At 42.1% G+C, this 21,272-nt stretch overlaps 2 protein-coding genes across 5 annotated transcripts; one reads left to right on the top strand and one right to left on the bottom strand.

The window, feature by feature from the left end:
• Positions 1-45: 45 nt before the first annotated feature.
• On the top strand, positions 46-6,309 carry TSR3 (TSR3 ribosome maturation factor; the record flags this gene model as incomplete). Of its 2 annotated transcripts, XM_082314371.1 has the most annotated exons (7): positions 46-142; positions 270-486; positions 1,346-1,539; positions 2,331-2,504; positions 3,939-4,002; positions 4,078-4,172; positions 6,128-6,309. In XM_082314371.1, 7 exons carry the CDS (start codon positions 46-48, stop codon positions 6,133-6,135), a joined length of 849 nt encoding a protein of 282 aa, XP_082170497.1. In that variant the 3' UTR covers positions 6,136-6,309. The 2 variants fall into 2 exon arrangements, with proteins under 2 accessions (XP_082170497.1, XP_082170496.1); XM_082314370.1 differs by having other exon boundaries at positions 4,078-6,309.
• A 141-nt stretch (positions 6,310-6,450) lies between these two features.
• On the bottom strand, positions 6,451-20,709 carry UBE2I (ubiquitin conjugating enzyme E2 I). Of its 3 annotated transcripts, none has more exons than XM_082314373.1 (7): positions 20,583-20,709; positions 15,648-15,726; positions 15,330-15,413; positions 11,927-11,999; positions 10,175-10,284; positions 9,922-10,001; positions 6,451-7,073 (listed from the first exon to the last, which is right to left on the bottom strand). In XM_082314373.1, exons 2-7 carry the CDS (start codon positions 15,711-15,713, stop codon positions 7,010-7,012), a joined length of 477 nt encoding a protein of 158 aa, XP_082170499.1. In that variant the 5' UTR covers positions 15,714-15,726; positions 20,583-20,709; the 3' UTR covers positions 6,451-7,009. The 3 variants fall into 3 exon arrangements, with proteins under 3 accessions (XP_082170499.1, XP_082170498.1, XP_082170500.1); XM_082314372.1 differs by lacking the exon at positions 20,583-20,709 and adding an exon at positions 20,209-20,424; XM_082314374.1 differs by lacking the exon at positions 20,583-20,709 and adding an exon at positions 19,553-19,832.
• Positions 20,710-21,272: the final 563 nt, after the last annotated feature.

Raw genomic sequence — 21,272 nt, 5'->3', positions numbered from 1 at the left:
GCGGGGCGGCCGTTCCGCCGGGCGCGGGCCGCGGAGCGCGGGGCCATGGAGCGCGGCCGGCGCGCGGGCCCGCGGAGGGGCGGCCGGCGCGGCGCCCGCAGCCTCGACTCCTTCGCGGCGGACGCGGAGGCCGCGCTGAGAGGTGCGGGAGCGCGCTGCGGCGGGAGCGGCGCCGCGGCCTGGCCTGGGACGGCGGGGGCTGCCCCGGGGGCTGCCGGGGCGCCGGGCCGGCCGGCGGCTGGGCACTAACGCGCGCCTCCTGTTTTCAGCTTGCCTGGAGGGCGAGGGGGCCGCGGAGGGGGGCGCCTCGGGGGCCAAGTTCCCCTGCCCTCTGGCCATGTGGGAGCTGGGACACTGCGACCCCAAGAGGTGCACCGGGAGGAAGCTGGCCCGAAAAGGGTTGCTGCGAACTCTGCGCCTCCGCCAGAGATTCCCGGGCCTCGTCCTCAGTCCTCTGGCGACCGAGTACGTCTCTCCAGCCGACAGGTGAGCCCCCGGTGAGGCCCCCCCCGGTGACCTCGCCGCCCCTTGGCAAAGCCCGCGGCGGCGCAGGCTGGGGGGAAGAGCCCTTGGGTCAAAGGCTGCCGCGATGGTGTATTGGGGAGAACGTTTTGGCGGCTGATCCATGGCCAGAACTGTGCTGCAGAACGCCTTTGGCCTTCGTGTTACGTTACATTGATGGATGAACGTGAGAAATAGAGCCGTTTTATTAAATCAGGTTAACATTTTTACACAGCTGGTATCGGGTGAGAAAAGCATCTGTAGATCCCAATGAGAAATCGAAGTGTGTGGTTGGTAGGTTAATTTGTTCAGAACCACGGGCCTCTAGCTACCGTATCTTTCATGATTCCGTATTCAAATTCTGCTGTTAGGCGACACAATGCATTAAACAGAAAACTTATTTGGGGGAAACTTTGAGAATTTTCTTCAAATGTACCTGCGGAGTTTTTGTAAAGATGTATTTACTCAGAGAAAAGATTAGTCTTTAGAAGCTAGTGGAGAACCTAAACCTGAGCTTTGGTGTACTTTCAAGAATATGAATGTTGCTATTAACCACACTCTTCTGTCACATTTTTAAACCTAGAATTTTTCACTTTCAGTTTGAAACGTATGGATAAATTTTTTTTGCCACATGCATGTTCGGAGGAGAAGCATGTTATTATTCTTTCCCATTGCATCTGTATTTTTAGATCATTGTAAAACGTATGCTTTTTGACTGACAAAAGGAGGAGGTTGTATGCAGATCTGTTGCCAGTATAAAGAGGCAATTGTAGTTTTCACATTAACTTATTTTGTCAATACAATGATAACAATTCTTCAAATACAGTGATGTTTCTTTTTTCAGGCATGTCATTGCTCAGAGCGGAATTGCAGTCATAGATTGCTCATGGGCCAAATTAGAAGAAACTCCCTTTAAGCGAATGAGAGGAAGTCATCTACGGCTACTGCCTTACTTGGTGGCTGCAAATCCTGTAAACTATGGTCGGCCGTGCAAGCTGTCCTGCGTGGAAGCATTTGCTGCAGCTTTTTGCATTGTTGGTAGGCTGGAATGTGTCTGATGTGAAATATGTTACCAGCAGTTCTTACATCCTGAATAAATCAGAAGAGATGATCTGCGATAGAACAAACTGTAATGCCGTCCCACCGGTCATCACTTGGTTGAGTGTGCAATCAGATTGTCTAGCTTTCTTCCAAGTACTTGTATCTGGTAGCATGAAGGTATCTGTGGGGTGTTTGTGTCAGCTACTAAACAGGACACATAAACTGATAATCCTGGTTTTGTCAGGATGGCACTTAATGTTAGCAAAACTGTTTAAAAAAGCCAGAGAAGACAGAGCGTGAATCCTTAGGCACCTTTGTCTTAATGAGAGGTAACAGCTGTCTGTTAATAGGGTGGGTTCTGGTTAAGAACAAAAGAAATTGCCCCTCTTGTGATGTTTTGCAAACTCGTCACACAACTTTCTTGACACTTGAAGAGACATGCTCTGCTATACAGCAGACAAATCTTACCACCTTAAAATATTGTGTGTACAACTGCTCTCTTATTGAAGGACTGTGGGAGCTAGAGCTTGCATCATTCATTACCTGTACAATTTATTTTTATATAACACCCACTAAAAGACTGTGAACTTTTCAGATATTTCAAGTTAAACTGAAATTTGAAAAGATTTTTAATCTTTTTAAAAGTGTGAATCCCTGAACACTGAAAAGATACTGGCAAACATCTCACTATTGTAGTGATACATAGGTACGTACTGAACTTAGAAACCTGTAAACTGAGTGAAATCTCACACTGAAAAAGAAAACTGATCATTTATTTTCTGTTTTAGGATTCCCAGACCTAGCCACCATTCTTCTAAGGAAGTTTAAATGGGGTAAGGCATTTATTGACTTGAACAAAAATCTCTTGGAAAAGTATGCAGCCTGTCATTGCCAGGAAGAAGTGCTGAGAGTTGAAAAGGACTTTTTAGCCAGTGTCCAAGAAACAAAAGACGAAGAAATAGGTAAGAAGGAACACAGACACACCACACACCCCCTGTTGCTAACTAGTTTCCTTACAATCTTTTCCTTTAATCCCATGAAAATATTGGCAAGGTAGAAGATAGGAGCTTTGTTGGGATGTGTTGTTCTGTCTTTATACTGTGTATTCTTCTTATAAGCAAGTTTGCCAATTTTTTTCCAACTCAAAAAGATGAAAACAACTAAAGCAGTTTAACGCATACAGTAGTGTATTCACAACTGAACTGTGGAGCAGCTCCCCTGATTAAATTGAGGATATTGGAGAACTAAGGAGTAAAAAGAAAATACGATGCTTCCTCATTTTATCTACAGATGTTAAAAGCAGAGTATGAGTAAAAAGACTAGTAATTCAGGACTAGAAGAGAAATATAGGCATACAGTCTGACAACAAGTTAGTTATACATAAACTTAAGAAAGATGTTTAATGGACATGTTTATATAGTCCCTAATCAAGATGTTTAAAATCAGACCTATAAAGATAATGAAAATAGTTTATAAAAAGTACAGTAGTTTATTCCCAAATTCTTCCAATAACTTACTGGTATCCCAGTATTTCAGGCTATATTCCCAGGTGAGTGCTTGGTGTCATTCAAGACAGCACAAAAAAAGCCAAATCAAATGATCAAGAACATATGAAGAGAGATGCTCCTAATTCATGCTTTCCTTTCACAGTGGTTCAGTCCCATAAAAATAGGCCAGGGGCTCACACTGTAAGGAGATGGTAGACAGCCTCTAGTTTCTCTGATCTCTTTGCCATGACATGCTAGGCTGAATGAAATCATCCTGTTGTTTGGTGGAAGCCGAACTGCTGTTACATTAAATTGAAGACAGTTCTGAAGGGGCAACACTGCTATGCCAAATAAAGCACACTCCCACCCATAGTCCTGTGTATTTTCTGGATGGACTGTAGTACCTAAGCTATCATGCCGCCTTTGACTTCTCCGAGGTCACCGTTCTCCCCAGCTGTGTAAGCCAAAGCAAATCTAGCCCTACCCTTACTCAGCAAGAGCTAAACCTGGACAGCTATACTTTACTTCTCAGTAGACACGAGCTAACTAGATAGATAGATAGCCCTTTTAGAACTAAACCATTCTGAGAACATCCATGTTTTCTTACCAAAAGCCTTAGAAACCTACGTGTACAGTCTGACTACCCCTAAAGAGCTATGGAACCCCTTGGCGGGGGTGGGCACCAAAGGGCATGGAAAAGAGTGAAAAGCCTATAAAAAGGGGGGGCAGGACTTGGCAGTTTTTTCTCACCTCCCCTGGTTTCTGACCAAACAGCTATGGTAAACTTACCAGAAAGCTGACCAGACTTCCTGTGACTTCCCCTCCCTGCCGGTAATCTCTTAAAATGAAGGCAGACCATTAAAATACGCCGCCTTCATTAATGTGTGCGTGTTTTCCTTCTTGTTCCAGATCCGTTTGATGTTGACTCGGGAAGAGAATTTTCTAATCCCAACAGACCAATCAATTCCCCAGGGTAATGAAATTTAATTTAAATACTATTTTTCTTATTCTGTTGTCTTGCTTTTATAATCCTGAAAAATGTTTCCAGACTAGCACAAAGTAATGAAGAATCGGAGGAGGACAGCGTGAGCACCCCAGATGATGCAACTGAAAGCAGTGATGAGAGCAGTCCAGAAGATGATGGTACCGTAAAGTTGCTGCAACAATAACCAATAAATCAACTATTTGAAAAGAAAAAAAAAAAAAAAAAAAAAACACAAACAAACAACCAAACCCAAAACAACCACCAAAAACCCCAGCGAACAAACAAAAAACCCTACATACTACAAGAACATACCCCGCTCCCCCCCTCAACAATCCTGAAGAGTTGTAACATCTTGTATAAAGAAATTTTCTTGTTAACAGTGCAACTTGTTCACCTGTAACTTGGTGCTTAGCAAATGCCTTCCTTTAGGTGAACCATAGGCTAGATGTGGGTTTATAGGTTTATTTATGCACATAAAGGCTTTAGGTTATCTAATTTTTAGGTAATTGTTTATGGAATACTAATTATTATGTAAAGAGCCTGAAGCTTAGTTACAAGTTAAAAAAAACCTGTATTCTAGTCAGTGTGTCTGGAAAATGGTTTATAGTTATTATTTTTACCTAATAGTACATTAAGTAAACTCTTCTAAGTTCTGGGCTGTATTTCAACTGGAAAATGACAGAGTTATCGCCCTGTTCAGAGCGCCTACCACATAAGGAGCCTCTGACTGGAACCTGCTGTATGTATTTCAACTAATTCATCCAGGTCCGGGTAAACTGACTACCTAAGCGTAAAAGGAAAAAATGCTTCCCGGCATTGTTTTAACATCTCAGTATGTCTTTTCAGTAACTTTACATGCTATTTTTTTTATTTACTCTAACAGACAGTCCTAAGCAACACACAATGTTTTGGCACTTTATATTCAGAACTGCACCATAAAATTTCAGGTCAGGTTCAGCAATGCTGTCTGCCTGCCTTCTCGTTACTTGAAGTGCCACTCTGCCAAGTCAGAAGGACAGTGTCCGGCCCTTAAAGGTTTCAGTCAGAGACTCTCAGCAGCAGTAGTATCTTAGTTCACTTCTCCATATGCCTGCCGGTTTGTATAGTGAAAGTACAGCTGTTAGCAGTTGTTTTCTGTACATTTAACTAGAACGCTCTTTCGAGTTTCCAGCACCCAAGGGGAACTTATTTAAACCTAAACTTCAGCAACCCTTCAGTAGAACTTGAGATACTGAGGACAATTCATAGTGCTACTGTCATATATACAAGTTCTTCAAGTCACAGCAAGATTATCCCCTCTTAACCCTCTTCTGGAGATTAAACACTAGCCCTACTGGAGCTAGAATTGGGAGTCACAGCAGCAATTTCAGTAGTACGAATATTCCATTTCCCTTTAAAAAATAAAAAAAGAAGCCCAAGTAAATGAATTTGACAGGGAATCTTTTCCTTCAACTCAGTTTCTCAATTACTCACTTACCCACCCCAAGCATGTGAAGTCTTTCCCAAATCAGCTGTTGTCACAAGGATTTCTAGATAGCGACAAGGAAGCAATCCTGCACAAACAATCTTTAAAGGACAGAATGATGTGTGTTAGCTATTCTAATTTGGGGGAATGCTTTTGTGTTATAAAGCTCTTGTAATCAAATGCAGACAAGCAGAACAGATCCGAGAACAGAGCTGTATCACACTTGGAATAACTTAAGTCTCTAGCAGTAGCCATTTCTAAATAACAAAAGCACTGAAGAAGCTACAGCTCAGATGGAACAAAGCTTTTCACACTTCATTTGTTTTGCAGAATGATTGTCACTAAAAAATACAATAAAAAAGGCAGTGAAAGTTTAATAGAGGGCATATCAGCTTGACATACATGAAAATAACTTACATAATTTAACTGATTTCCTTTACAGAAGGAAACTGTAATTGCATAGAGCACGTCCTTTTCCTAAAAGCTATATACATTGATATATGGAAGAAGGCACAGAAGTATTTCTGAAACAAGTACCATTTAAAATCCCCAGTTGCTGTAGGTCCCCTTGCATTCCTTGGACAGTGTCTATTACTGTTCATATTGGTCTAATGCTTGTGTTGTTTTATGTTAACATGGTCACGCCAGTATGTTGATCCCATTACGCACAGTAAGCAACTGGATTCTAGCTAGTCAGAATTCCGTAACCTGTTTAAGGAACTGATCAAAGTTGAAGAGCTGCAGTTACCACTCAGGGCAGAGAAGGGCCGCATTCACGTTGGGGGTGGAGGCCGGGAAAAGAAATGAAGGCAACATCTAAAGAAAAGGTAAGTGCAGCATCGCAGGCCTTAAAAACAGGACTTGCACTGAATTGTGTTCAGAGCCATTTAAATGGCAGTCTTTTAATAATTTTAATGAAGATAAATGAAACAAAGCCCTTTATATAAACAGTTTATTTACTCTAAACAGCAACACAGACAGAACGCCATATAAACACAAAGGAAGTGATGCAGAATAAGGATGCTGGCTGACTTTGGATCTCAGAGGCTCTTAAGCAATAACAACCTAGTTTCTGAAAGATAGAAAAACAAATTCAGGGAGGGAAGGGGGTGGAGGGCATGATTTTTTTTCATACAGCCAGCTAGAGGCTAAATATAGTTCTAACATTTTAAAGCATGCCTGCATCAGATAGCAAAGTAACTAGAGATACTAGTGAATTTATAGAAGTATAAAAGTTTATAATTTTACAGCAGTTGAAATACTGACATCAATATTAAAATAAAAGCAAGTTTTACATAACAATCAAAAATACAAAAGACTGAAGGAAGAGACCCTGTATGAAAAAACTGGGGGCAATTCAGCAAATTTAGAACTGTATACAAGTGGCAAATATGGAAAATGGCACACATACAACCCCCTCCCCTAAGTGGATATTAATTGTACATAGCAACATTAGATTTTGCAAAAGTTTTGTAAACAAGTTCTTGCCAAATGAATCCCTTCCTTTTTAAGATGCTGCATGACAGATGCTTATGATGGTGCAAACTTCTTGGCTTGTGCTCGAACCCTCTTTTCATATTCCACTCTGTTTTGGCTGAATAGAAAAGAGAGAAAGGGGTAAGTAGAGCTTGAGAAATCAGAAGTCATAGTATAGAATTATTGTTCTTCTATTTCTCTTCAATATGAAACTAAGTCATTGCTGAAGACAAAACCATTAGATAAGAATTCACTGAACACTACAATATATTACAGGCTTTTCTGGACCGTTACTCTGATCATTTCATTTGGAGGGAAGTAAGGTACTGTTTAACTAGTTCCTTCCCAAACTTCATCTGTTCTCAAATGATTGTACTACCTGACTTCATACCATACCAGTCTCTATAAGGTTTGCACCTGCTCCTTCTCAAGGCCAGCTGTACCTTACACGCAAGCATTCCGATTCATCCAACCGTAAGTTTTCTGCTCCCCATGTTAAGACCTGAAGTCATTAACAATAAATTCCCACATCCTAACAGCACAAAGTGGTTGATGAGAGCAGTTCACTAACAGTTGGTGGACTTCATATGATTTTAAAGTATCATCTTTACTGCTTTGGGGAAAGAGGGGAAGCACTCTCTAAGAAACAGGAAAATGATGACGGTATGGTAGTTTCAGCCTTTATCTCTGCAGACCCCGACTCACTATGTTAGGTTTATCCTAACCTTCAGTTGAAAAAAAGCTAGCTCAACATTTTGAAAAAACACAATAGTTCACCAAGTCTAGCATACTTGCTACACATTGGTCAAAGAAGCAAGTACTACTTCAAGGAACTATGACCAGTCATTAAGCCTCAGCCTCACCACATAAGACGGCAAGTTTTTTGTTTTCTATTCTTGGGCCAACAAGGGATGGTAGTAGCTTAGTAGAGCATCCATTTACATTCAACACCGTGTTTTGTATTAGCTGTCAGAAGTGTCAGTCAAGAGCTGAACAAAAATTTGTTACCATTACTCTTGTGCCAAAGGTAGTTTACAGTGACTAGATTTTGCAGACAGCTTTGCAGTAAACTTAACTTACTTTCAGCTATGAAGGCTTGCTGCAGTAAAAAAAAAAAAAAAAAAAAAGGCAGCAAATTATATCCTCAGAAGTTGACAGTTTGGGGGGAAGAAGAAATGAAGCCAATTTTGGTCACATCCAATGAACAATTACCAGCAAACAGACTAAAAAAACCCTCTAGTTTCTTCTCAAACAAATTTACGAACTTTATTCTAAAATTTTTCTTTAAGTTATATTGCACTGTCACATGAGAACACAACCTAGCTGTTAAGTCTCACACCCTCAGAATCCACACAAAAGAATGCCTGCCTGCCATAGCGCACTCTGCATGCCTACAGCAGAGAGGAAGAAGCGGGTTAGCACATTAAGAGCGCTAAAGTTACAGAGCAACAGTACCAAAGCAATCCTGAGAATGAGAACAAGTATTCTGAATACAAAGTTTATTCTTGAACAACTTGACTAAAAGACTTCTATTTAAACAACACTGCACCTTCCCCAGTATTTATCAACTATACCAAATTACAGATGCATACACAATCCTGCTGTTGAGCTTCTACCAGTTACTCATTAAGTAGTAAGACACTCTCAGACTGCAGAAATAAGAGTAACCCATCTGAAATACTATGCATGTCCAAAAGACATGAAAAGGATAAATTGGAGACTATATATATTTGAAGTAACAAAAGCACATGTAATAGTTTATTCTCAATAGATTTTTTTTTTTTCTAGAAGCACTTACAATAAAGCAGAAGCAAGACTAGCAAAGACTGGTTTTATATGTACATGCGTGTGAGAGGTGATAATAAAACACACAGACTACTTATACAAGTATATTATTCCTGCCCCATATTCCCTCGGAGTGGCTTTTATTTTTAAAAAGGGGGGGTGGGGAAGGCCTGCCTCATCATTACTGGCTCCCAAAGGTGCTGCCTACAACTGTGGCCACCTAACTGTCCTCCATATGTATTCAGTCCAATCAGTCTTCAGTAGATACTTAAAAAAATAACATTGAGTGAAGCCTTTAATTAAATCCAAGATGCACTACCCATCCCTATGTTTCCTTTTCACTAGGATCCTGTAACAGACATTTTTGACATAGCTTGCATGTGAAATCTCATAAAATGCCATTTTTCAAACTTGGCACTCTCCTGGAGACTTGTTCTTCTGTCCAGAATGGTAATTCCACATTTCCATCTCGGCCATTATTTCAGTAGCTGTCAGTACCAAAAGCATTTGTTTTAAAGTGTTTTGCTCCCCTAAAGATTATAGATCAGCCATCCATTTTTAATGGTGGGAAAATTTTAAGATTAAGCCAAAAAAAAAGAGCACTTTTTAGCTCACAAATTATCACCTTTCCTAACCAATGCAAACTTCATTCTGCTAAATCTACAAGTTTTCTGTACTTTTTAACCTATTCTTTTGGAAGACGTAGTTTTCTCAAAGTGCCGCATGTTTCCTGCGGCAATCACAGAAGCTCTCCTTTATCCTTCAGGCACAGGCGCTTACAGGTACCCACTACTGGACAGAAGTTACTCCTATACTGATGAATGGGACTTGTCACTTAATTCAGCCTCCTTTCTTACTGGTCTCACGAAATCATTACGCCTCATTGCTACTACTCCATTAGCCTTTAGGGGAAAGGATTCTATGTTGGGCTAGAACCAGGATGAGAATCATGGTCTAACTGAAGGAGTCATCACACTTTATTGCTGTTGCGATGCTATTAAAAGCTCCACTAGCCTATTAACCGTGAAGTTACTGTTTTGTTAAAGTTTAGCACAAGCTAAGCATCTCCACAGGATACAGCCATTAAGGTAAGAAAATTCCCCTGATCATTCCTAAAAACATTTGCATGTCCTAGGTATAAGTAACAGACAGCTGTAGGCAATGACAGCAAAGAGACTCACCAGTAAATTGTGTAAGCCTCTGCTTGAGCTGGGTCTTGAATATTTGGTTCATTTAGAAGTTCTTGTATTCCTAACAAGATCTGTGGAAGAAGGAATAGAAGTAACATAGGCATGGATATTACTAAGAGACATTCGATCAAAAAACCCTTAGAAACCAACTGTAGAAACACACAGTGAACATCTTACATTCACATAAGATAAGCAAGCAAAGCAAATAAAAGGGCTAAGAATATGTCTATATACAATTAATGACCTGTTTAATTGTGATTGCTGGCCTCCAGTCCTTATCCTCCTCTAAGATGGAGAGACACACTGTGCCTGAAGGATACACGTTTGGGTGGAATAATGGTGGTTCAAATTTACCTGATGAAGAAGAGAGAATTACTTGCATGCAGCACTAAGACTAAGATCAGAGAGTTGGTTTAGATCGGGGGGGGGGGGGAAAGATAAAAAAATGGCCAAAGACACCCCCCACCCCCATGCCCCCAAAAAACCCCCCACAGATTTCTGGAGCTATTAATACTGGTTTTCCTCTTGGCTCAGCCTGCACCTAAAGCAGGAACTCCATCACATCTGTGGTATCAACCCAGGCAGTGTAACACTATCACTGTGACCAGTAACCTCTTGGTTTAGGAATGGAAACTGACAACAGAGTTTGTAGCAGCTTTGCGATAAAGACCTTTTTAAACCAATCCTGTCTTTACAGCCTCACGTACTACTATATAAAGGAAAGGTACTGCCTTTCACTCATCTCTTCTCTCCTCACTTTAAAATACTGAAAGTTCCATACAAAGACGACTAAGCTTCTAGCATTTTTTTCAGTTTCACTTTTCCTTTATGTATAATCAAGATGCACTGAACAAGAGGAAGCAAGTTTAAGTTGCAAGACTGACTGAAGGAGCAGGCTTCTGCAGCTCTCCTTCTGCCACTCCATCTATATTCTGGCGTTTCTTTAATCTTTACAGGACTTAAATGCAACAGCCACCATCTTGAGTAATGTAATGAACACTTGTTTAGCAATATATAAAATATCTACATGTTAGTGCAGCTTTCTAATCCATCTGACATCACAAGTAAGTCTTGATTGTGAGCTGCTCAATGAAGTTCAGTAGGAACTCAGAAGCTACATTGGTAAGAAGTCTTACCAGTCACATATACATCTTATTTTAAGGCATGACAGTTTATTTAAACACTTGCAGGATATGCTAGGTGGTATTGCTCAAGATATTAAACATTAAGTGTTTTCTAGTTAAGATATGTTTCCTCTTGTGTCACATGTATTTAGGTGGTAACAAACAAAAGGAGTAGCCAAGACAACCAATACAGCTGAAACACTGAAATGAGAAATGAACCACTCTCAAAAGAGCCATTTGTAATCACTGTCACTGATTTGGTATGGTAGCCAATTCAAGAACCAAGAAACTAGAGAAGGCAATAGATGTTTTCAGATTTCTAAAGTAGGTAAGTTTGAGATGGGATAACGAAAATTCTAAAACTTCATAGGAAACTAGGTATCTGAAGATGTCTGTTGTACATAGCAGAAAAAGACTAGGTTGATGTTTTAAAGCAAGTCGATGAAAAGGTTAAAGTTGATGGAACTTTTTCTTCCCCCCCCACCCCCCCAAATTCTTGCCTTCTGAGTTCTTGGCTTAGAAGACCAACTTAACAGTAAGAACACACAAAGAGATTTGGTCTAACCATGCCTACCTATTAGTTTCCAAAGAGTGCTGATCAAGTAGTGAACACTGCAAGTGGTGCTTTTGTCAAACTTTGAGGAAACCCACACAGCAATCCCCCTCCCCTCCCAACTCCCAATTTTCTTACATCAAGCACCTAACTCATTTCATCACAACTTTCTAAATGCAAAGTGGTGGGTGGGGAAAAAAAAAGAAAAAAGTAACTTTCCTTAAAAAAAAAATCTGTGAGAAAATAACCATTCATAGAAGCTCATGGACTAGTTTAACATTGTTCCAATAAACCTGTGGTTTTTAGTCATTTTACTTACATTTTGGGGGTGAAGAAGGGTAGTCATCCTTGAAAAGCATCCGTAGTTTAAATAAGCCTCCTTCCCATGGCGTCTACAAAAAGTTAAGGTAGAGTTTAGATTACAGCAAAGAAAAGTCAAACTCGTGGAAAAAAGCTTATCAAGAATACAGTTTCTCAGGCAAAGCACAAGACATCCTTCTTGCTACCCAGCAGAAAATAGCTGTCCCACGCTGCAGCATGCTGTCTAGACTGAGCCAAGTTATCCTACCTATACAAGGAGCTGAAGAAAGAAAACCCTGCTTTTCTACTTTTTACAGCTAGTTAAGTGTTGCCGAGTCATCAATAGAGTTGGGATCATTGCCAATAATTCCATATACAAGTATAATTTTCAGAGTACATAGAAGAACAGAATATTTCTCAAGTTTTACATGATACACATGCAATGAGGAAGGGGCCATTATACCCCCCACTTAAAATATGTCTGAGAAGATAGGATATAGATACACCCCTTAAGCACGTGGATGTAAATGGCTTCTGTTTTGCCTCACAAGAATGTGGCTAAGAAAACAACAAATGAACAAAAAATTTGGACAGCACTGTAGTATTGCTAAAGTTAATATGAGGTTCACTAGTCTAAACTAACCCCATTGCATTTGGTAGCAAGTAGTCTCGCAGATTCCATCTTCTTGTGTAACAAATTCTAAGAAGCTTTTTATCCCCATCAGAGACTGGGAAGAGCACTGGTAACAGCAGTTCACTGATAAGACAGCACTATTCAAAAGGGTCATAATAAACAAGGAAAAACACCTAGCAAAGGACAAAAAGCCTGTCTCAAATATATACTTCCTTGTCATCTTACTTGGAAATATGGAAAAAAGCCCATCTCTGGAGAAACTGATTTCTGGTAAGAAGTGTAGAAATACAGAAAAGTTTATTATATATGTAAAATTCAGACCACTTCTCTATAACTTGCCCTTGCTATGGAAACACTGCAGTGAAAGTAAGTGTTGGGTTCATTCCTTAAAACAAACTGGAGTAAAGATGGTCTCACATCTTATCAGCAAAAATGATCAAATCTTATCCTCGGGGACAGACACGTATGTTTGAAGACCACCTTAGGAGGAAATCCCTATTTCTTTCCTACTGGAATTATGTGATTTTTAGCAGAAAGAAAAAGAAAAAAAGGAAAAAAATCCCCACCCCAAAAAAAGAAAAAGCATTCCATTGTCATTTGTATTTATTGTGCAAAGTCTCAAGCTAGAATAGGAAAAAAACATGCTACGGAATACTAAGGTAACCATGTTTTTAAAAGTGAATGAGTTTGATTACATTTGCTATAGTGTATTCAGAGAACTTGTTCTGAACAGCTGTAGTCAGTTGTCAACAACTAGAAATATCTATTCTCCATACCTTCTCAGAGGAGACAAAACTTGTCCGTTTTTAGAAGAGAGGAGCCTTTTGATAGAATAAGCTTTTCCTACTTTGTTTGCTTTCAGACACAGGGGAAGACAAATAGCTTTTAATAATTTCTTCAAGCAGAACACCAGAAGAGTAAACAAAAAGTTTTTACTGTCTTTCTGATAGAGCAACATACCTTACAGATGAAAAATAGCAGATGCTCAAAAGCCTTACTAAGATAATAGTATGACAGCAGTATCGTCAAGATTGCACTGCATTACTGGACAGGTTGCAAGTGTTCTTCATATCAAATTCTAGGTAGTTAACAAGTAATTTGCTGCCAAAAAAGTGAATGGAGATATCCAACCCAGGACTAACACCACTTTACTTCAATTTTTGATCTAGCTGACAAGAAAGCATTTTGATGGTTTCAACTACTCATCTGTCTCAGGGAAGCAACCGCAGTACAGCGTGCCTCCAAACACAAAGGCAATAGAGAGCAACTGGTTGGTCTGGTAGAGATGAGCAAGGTATGCTGCTTCTTGTTAAAGAAAAGGCATTTTTACTTGAGTAAAAACCCTGATCTTTTAAAATAAATCTCCAGCAGGAATCACATGACCATAACCTATCTTTTCCTGGTGTGATGTGTTTTCTAGGAGGCCAGAAGATGGCTTTAAGGGTCTTACTCGCTCCATTTTGTGCTTTACAAAACTTAAAAGCAGCAGCATGAAGTTTTTTTACCCAAATATTTAAAGGTGACATCTTGATAAGGTACATAACTGGCCATTATGAGGGATAACCTTGCTTTGGCAGAACACAAGGGGATGAGTTTTTCCTTACATTGTTAAATTATTTTTAGGTGCTTCTTTAGGAACTAACTTGAGCTGTGCGGGCAACTACCAAAGTCTTGAGCGAAGTTATAACCATAACAGCAATGCCATGTTCAGCATTAAACTGAGGCAGTAGTACAGAATCTGCAGGTTTTACCTACACACTTCGTCTCCTCAGAATCTAAAAAACAAGATCTTAAGGGGACTCAAGCAAGTTGGCAAGAGTCAGTAGAACAGGCAAGGCAACAAAAATAGTCCTGCATCCAATGCAAACACTAAAGATCCAAAAGAATGAAAACCACCAAGTAATTAATAGTATTATCTCAGAAGAAACAAATGCACCCAATGAATTCAAGAATAATCTCTACATGCTAAGTAACATCTTGAAAAACAGAAACAAGATTCTACTCAGAATGAGATGTTATAATGGCAACGTACAAAAATCAAAGAAGTTTCATGCATTAATGATTATTTCCACTTGAAAGTTTGCATTTTTCCTATCCCCTAGAACCAGATCAAGCTGATAAAACTAAACAGTTCTGGTCTCTACAGACTTTTTCCTTTCCCTTGTTATTTTAAGGAAAGGGACAAAGAAGCACAAGTGAAATCAGATAAAAAGAAACAATGTTAGAGAGTTCTATTCTTCTTTCCCTAATACAAAAAGGGAAAATTCCATAAAATGGAAGGCAATGAGATTCGATGTTGATAACGCAGAATTCTTTTCCATGAAATTAAAAGTTAAAAACAGCGCTACAGCACTTCCCTCTGACCGAAATGTCTCGCTACTTCATGAACAAAAAAGGTACCAGCAGTTAACCAGCAGAGGCAACATTTTGGTAGTATTAATTTTCAAGCTTTAGGGCTTAAACCAGCATTTAGTAAGAACATAAGTCACAATAAACCCTGGCATGAAGCAGAAGACGATCTCAAGTTTGCTCAATGCAAGATTCTTACATGCTCCTCTGAAAACAATTATTCTTACGGTGTTCAGTATCAACAGTTGAATAGTCTCATGGCGTATTTTGTCCAATATCATTCTTAGCCCATTCCACCTGGATTCTAAAGTAGCAGCAGGATCCAAGCATTTCTGTTAAACTATGTGTAAGTTATACTCTCAGTTGTCAGTGTAATGCATGAGCAGGCTTATGTTACTTTTTACCACAAATGAGATGTTAGGACAACAGTAAGTCTTACCCCTTTCTTTCCTGGAATAGCACACTCCCAATTCATTAGATTCATTGTGCCATCTGGATTTTTTGTAGGTACTGCTACAAATCCCTGAATTAAGGCAAAAAGCCAAAGGGTGAGGATTTCAGAAGATGTACTTAGAATACTTCATGACATATTTTATCTTTACACAGAGTTATTTCTTTTTGCACTACATAGTTTTAAGCAGCTTTTTTTATTTAAAAAATTAATTTTAAAAAAATCACATCAGGGTAAAGAAAAAAAATCATCATCAGAACACCAAAGTAACTGCAGAGTTAGAAATTTGACAGTTCTCATACTTACAAATGGATGATCTTTTCTCCAGGCTTTTCTCTCCTGTGCAAGTCTGCTAAGAGCTATGCCAGACATATTCAGAGTCCCTCTAAAACAAAAATAATTGCTTTTAGTATAAACTTTTACTTATAGTGTAAACAACGCATTATATTATCTGTTCATAAGCCCTCCTCACTCAGGAAATATTCTGTCCTCTGATTCTCACTTCTATAGCCAAGACACACGTTTTTGCACACCCTGCAGAAGTTAACATGAGGAATAACATCGAGTTTCCCCATGTCAACAACCTCTTAGTTACTGGACTTGACCTACAAAATATTATCCCCACCTTGTGTTTTATATTTGAACCACATCTTAGACATGACCTTAACAGTAGCTTGACAACAGAAACACTATTAGTAATGGGAAAAGTGCTCAGACTTCCTACTTGTGTGACTGATAAACACCTATCTACCTCCTTACTACACCACAAAAGGTATGGCTTTCTTCTGTAGGCAAACACCTGTACAGCTGCTGTTTTGGCAAACAGGGAAATAAGAAATGTTATTTTTAGACTGTAAACTCCCATTGAAAGCCAGTATTCTACACAAAAGCAACACAAGCACAGAACTTAATAAAATCACATCAGTTTTGCAGCAATGCCACTACACAACTTCTGCACAGCAGCAGGAACAGACAGTATTACAGAACTCAGCTAAGGAAGAGCCAGTGGCCCACTCATTCCACAAGGCAGGTTTTCAATTCCAGTATAAACTGAATGATCTTCCTGCACCTTCACTGCCTTAGTAACAGCCAGGCATGGTGACTGAGACTGCAGAAGAAACACGTAGAGCACAGGTCACTACTGCATCGGATGCAAGAACAGTTCTAGACAGGATGGTTGCAACAGAGTGGTGCCTTCAAATTCAGGGGAGGATTCTCCATTCACCCAGGACAGTAGTCAAAGCGAGAGTTTATTTTTCATCGTCAAGCTGTATCTAAACTCAGGGTTTCATTAGCCACGCGGTCACAACAAACTCCAATGAAGGTTTTTAATCCTCCTCCCTACTGCACTTCTGCCCACTTTAAATACGAGCTGATACTTGGCAGTCAGGCCAAGTTGTTCTCAACTCTACATGTCACTAACAAGCCTTTATGACAGCCAGGAGAGTAGAATTCTTCCACTAAACAAGCTCACAGAACTAATGAAAGGAGTGTTACCAGTCTATTAAAACAAACATTTTGACACTGGTTAATAATTACGTAAAAATTCACATGCTATTAATAGGTAGATTACTTGTAAGAGTACTGCAGTCTGCTACTGTAGCGATATGAAGTGCAGCTCACAGAGATCCTTGTTTCAAAAATCTCACACATTCATGCTATGCCCTTTAGCATGATGTTCATGCTGAAAAGATTTACCACGCACTAACCTATTCCATGCAAGATATGTAGATCTGTTCATCTCATGTTCATCTGCTATACCCTTCAAAGATTAGAAAACAGCATGCTTCCAATTTAAGTATTTACACATCATCAAAAGTGGCTTAGGAGTGCAGACACCTTAACTAAAAGTCTTTAAAAAAAACAGATGAAGAGTTTTACATAGTTCCTAGGACAGCTGGTATTTCAAATCCCTCCTTCTAGCTTTTTTTTCCCCCAAAGTCAGTTTTGCATGGATGGCCACAATTTCAACTTCAAACTAGCAATTCAATTCATGTCAGACAAAGCTTTTTAAGAGGGACCATTAACACTCAGCAAACATGCACACAAAAATCCTATATTCAGTCCGATATTCCTCTAGTATTCCCAACACGCGCACCTGTATCTTGGTTACGTCAGAAGATTTGCAGGACTTAGCCAACACAAACTGTACATACCACTTCAGAGTTTAGTCTGTTCACACGCAGGAGATGTGGAGCCACTGAAAAGATACTGTCAGAACAAAAAAACCTCTCCCTTAACCAAGCTATACAGGGAGTAATTTTAAATATTTTGTGAGCCCATGCCCTTGCAACAGATGTAAATGAACTACTGAACATACGGCAGAATTTCAGTTGTGCTGTTAGTACCTGGTGGTCCACTCTAGTAATACTAACCTTCCCATAATAATTTGAGAAAATTATTTGTGCTTATAAACCATTCAAATATTCTTGGATAGTTTAGTAACTCAGCTACCTTTTCTGCTAAGAAACGTATTAGAGGATGCTTTCAAATACATGAATTATATTTCCTGTGGCTAACAGCCAATTAATTACATGCACCTCAAGGGAAATGCCAGCTTCTCAGAGGGCATATAAACAACGTACGTCCTACAGAACACTGACAATCAAGTAACTTTTCAACAGAAAAAAAACAAGTTTTCAGGCTCTGTATCCTGCTGGCTTTTGCGACTGGTTATGCACTATACTGAACCCTAGTAAATTAAAGATTTTCTTATGTTCTACAAATACCTTTTCAAATCTTGAGGTATTTGACTTAGTTAAGCACTAATAGACTACATCCAAAATTTCAGTGTATATGAGAGCACAGGCTTCATGTATATGGTCTCCACAAGCTTCAGTTACCCTGACAAAGGCAGACAAGCATCTAAAACCTCATCACAAACTACTACCAAGTAGAAATTAGAGACAAAGATGACTGAAAGCCCACTTCAAAAATTAAGATCCTGTTAGATAAGCATCGCCTCAAAAGCAAATTAATCTATTAACAAATTGCCAATATATACTCTCTAGTCTTCAGTAGAAGAATTTAACTTTAGTTCTGCTGGAGCTTGAGATAGGACAAACAGAGACCGATCATCTCAGTGTGTATTTTGGTCTCAGAAGTTATGGAGTAGCAGGAAGGAGTGAGATACTAAGCGGATATTAAACCTGAAGAGACAATATTCTCACTGCTACTTTTATCTTCTTCAATAATTTATGTGCATGGTTTGTTTGTTTGGGTTTTCCCCTCTCTCTCCTTTGGAGTAGTAGTTTGGCCAAATATCTGTATGTTAAGTTTAGCTCTTGTAAGCTTTTGAAATACCTTGCAAATGCAAGACATCTCTATTAACCTGAAATAGTTAAAATTAAAAAAAAAAAAAAAAAAACAAAACCAAACCAAAACACACACCAAAAAAACACATACACCACACACACCACCAAAACCACAAAACAAAAAAACCCCAAGCACCCCAGTTCTTGGTGTTTTGATTTTTTTTTTTTTTTAAATATCACATCTAATTTGTTTTCTTCACCTGAGAAGTTTACTGCTAATGAATGGAATTGAAGTCCCAATATATTTATGCGCTACATAACTGGAAAGAACACAAACTTCGGCACTGGAGGAAGTACATCAACCCTACCTTGCAGGGGCCACACAAGCCTAAGAGACTTCACATCTCACATTTTGTTTGGTTTTAATTCCCCTCTCACCCCCTGAAACACACCCTGTCATTAAGAGGTAGCAACATCCCTTTTACTGATATCAACTCGTTGGAAAATTAACGGAAACTCCCAAATTTACTCAGTAGCTTGCCTCTGCTGCTGTTACTATTACCTATTTTGGAAAAAAGGACAAAACAAAACCGACACACTCATCATAGGCACAAACTCTGTGTTCCATTACAGATCATCTTACCCATCTACACCCTCTGATGGGGGAGAGGAGGGAACCTACTTCCCTACACAAAAAGCAAGTCTTGCAAAGAAGCGTTCCTGTGCCACAGGAACGGCAATCGCACCCACAATTCTGAGCCATGACAAGTCTCCAAATACATCAACGACATGCTCTTTAAGTCTCGAGAACTTTCAATAGCTCTTATTAATTCCAAACCACAAGAAATAAAAATCGTTAAGATTGCTAGCCTCACATTTTTACTTTGCAGGTTAAATACCGACACAGGAAGAAATTATCAGTTGGAGTAGTTTGCCCCAAAACTAGACAAACTTTACTTTTCAGAAGGCTGGAGAAAGCCAAGGGCTGAGGATTAATCGAGGCACGCTAACCCGGACGGGAACGGAAAGCCTCCCCCTGGCCGCGGCAGGAAGGCGGCAGAAGGGACGGTACCGGCCGGACGCTGCCCGCGGCGCAAGGGGCGCAACAAAAGGAGCCGGGCGGCAAGAGGCTCCGGTGCCGACCGGCCAAGTAACTTCGCCCGGAGCAGCCGCGGCCGGGCCGAGCGCCGCCCGCCTCCGCCGAAGGTCCGGCGGGCCCTGCGAAGGGGCCGGGGCCAGCGTCCGAGGCCTGCGCGGGGCTGCCCGGCGCCCGCCCGCTGGCTCCCGGCCGAGCGCTCGTCGGGGCGGGGACCGCTTCGCGCAGGCCCGGTGGTGCCCGGACCTCCTCGGCGAACGCGGCCCGCGGCGGCCGAGACCTCCGGGGGCGGGCCGCGGGAGACGCAGAGCCCGCCTCGAGCGGGCAACGACGCGCCGGCGGGCCCGGCCGCGCGGCCGCGGCAGCAGCCGCCAGGCCCGCACGCCCCGCGGCTGCCCGTTCCTCCGCGCCACGGGCGGCGAGCGCCAGCCCAGGCCCCCCGCTCCCAGGGCCCGGAGCCGCCTGCGCGCCGCGCCAGGCCCCGCCGTCCCAGGCCCCTCGCCCGGCCAGGCCTCACCGTGATCGGCCGCAGCACCCGCGCGTGTCCCGGATTGAAGCGGCAGCGAATGACCCGGATGTTCCCGGCTCGGCTCCCCCCCTTTGTCTCTGGCCCGGAGTTTCCCTCCCTCTCTCCTGGGTGCGGAGCGCGGCAGCGCGGTGTGTCCCTCAGCCCGACCCGTCCGTGCCGCTGCGCCGGCGCGCTCTGACCCCGCCCGCGACCCGTCCGCCACGCTTTACGCATCCTCGCCGCACAGGACCCAGGGGCGGCCAGAACAATGCCTGAGCACGGGGCGCAGGCGGCAACCCCAGCGGGGCTCTCCCAAGCCCAGCCACTTCCTCGTGCCCCTGGGCTCCCACAGGCCCCCGCCGAGGAACCGAGTGAATTTTTACCTCGGGCGCCGAGCGAGCCACCTGCGCCCCGGAACGGCCGGCTCCCTCGCAGGGCGCTAGCGCGGGTCTGCCCGGCCGCGCCTGCCCCGGGACGCGCTCGAGCCTGGCCCGGCCCCACCCACTGTGCCCAGCCGGGCCTCTGATTGGAGGACGGGGGCTCTGCCCCCGGCGGGGCTTTCGCAGGTGACGGGCGGGCGGGAGAGCCTGTCAGAGGGCGCGGGGGCGGGGCGGGGCGGGGCCGGCAGGAAGCGGCGGCGGGCGCGGGTTTCCCCGGCGGGGGGGGGGCGGCGGGGCGGGCTGTCCACGCGCCCGCTGCGGAGCGCGGGGCGGCTGCGGCTTCCTCCGTCGCCGCCGCCGGCTGTGCGTGCGGCCCCGATCGGCTGCTGTTGTACCTGGCCCCTGCGAGGCGGCGCGCTGCGTGCCCTCTGGGGTTTGTTTCCCGTTGGGTTTTTTTTTGGGGGGGGGGGATTTTTTTGTTGTTGTTGGTTTCTAAGAATACCTTTTTAGTGGCATATAGGGAATGAATCACATTCTGTTCTCGTCTTTGACTTATTTTTCTAATTTTAATGAAACGTAAGAAATTTCAGTCCTGAAACCTCCGCTTAGCCATGCCTTGCGCTGCTCTGTGTTTGCTAATGTTTCTTCAACTATGTTCTATGTACTGTTAAACTTCAGAATGGTTTCTCTCCT

Source organism: Platalea leucorodia (assembly GCF_965183815.1).
Source record: "Platalea leucorodia genome assembly, chromosome: 5".
Lineage (NCBI taxonomy): Eukaryota > Metazoa > Chordata > Aves > Pelecaniformes > Threskiornithidae > Platalea > Platalea leucorodia.
This window is presented reverse-complemented; position numbering and strand designations above follow the sequence as displayed.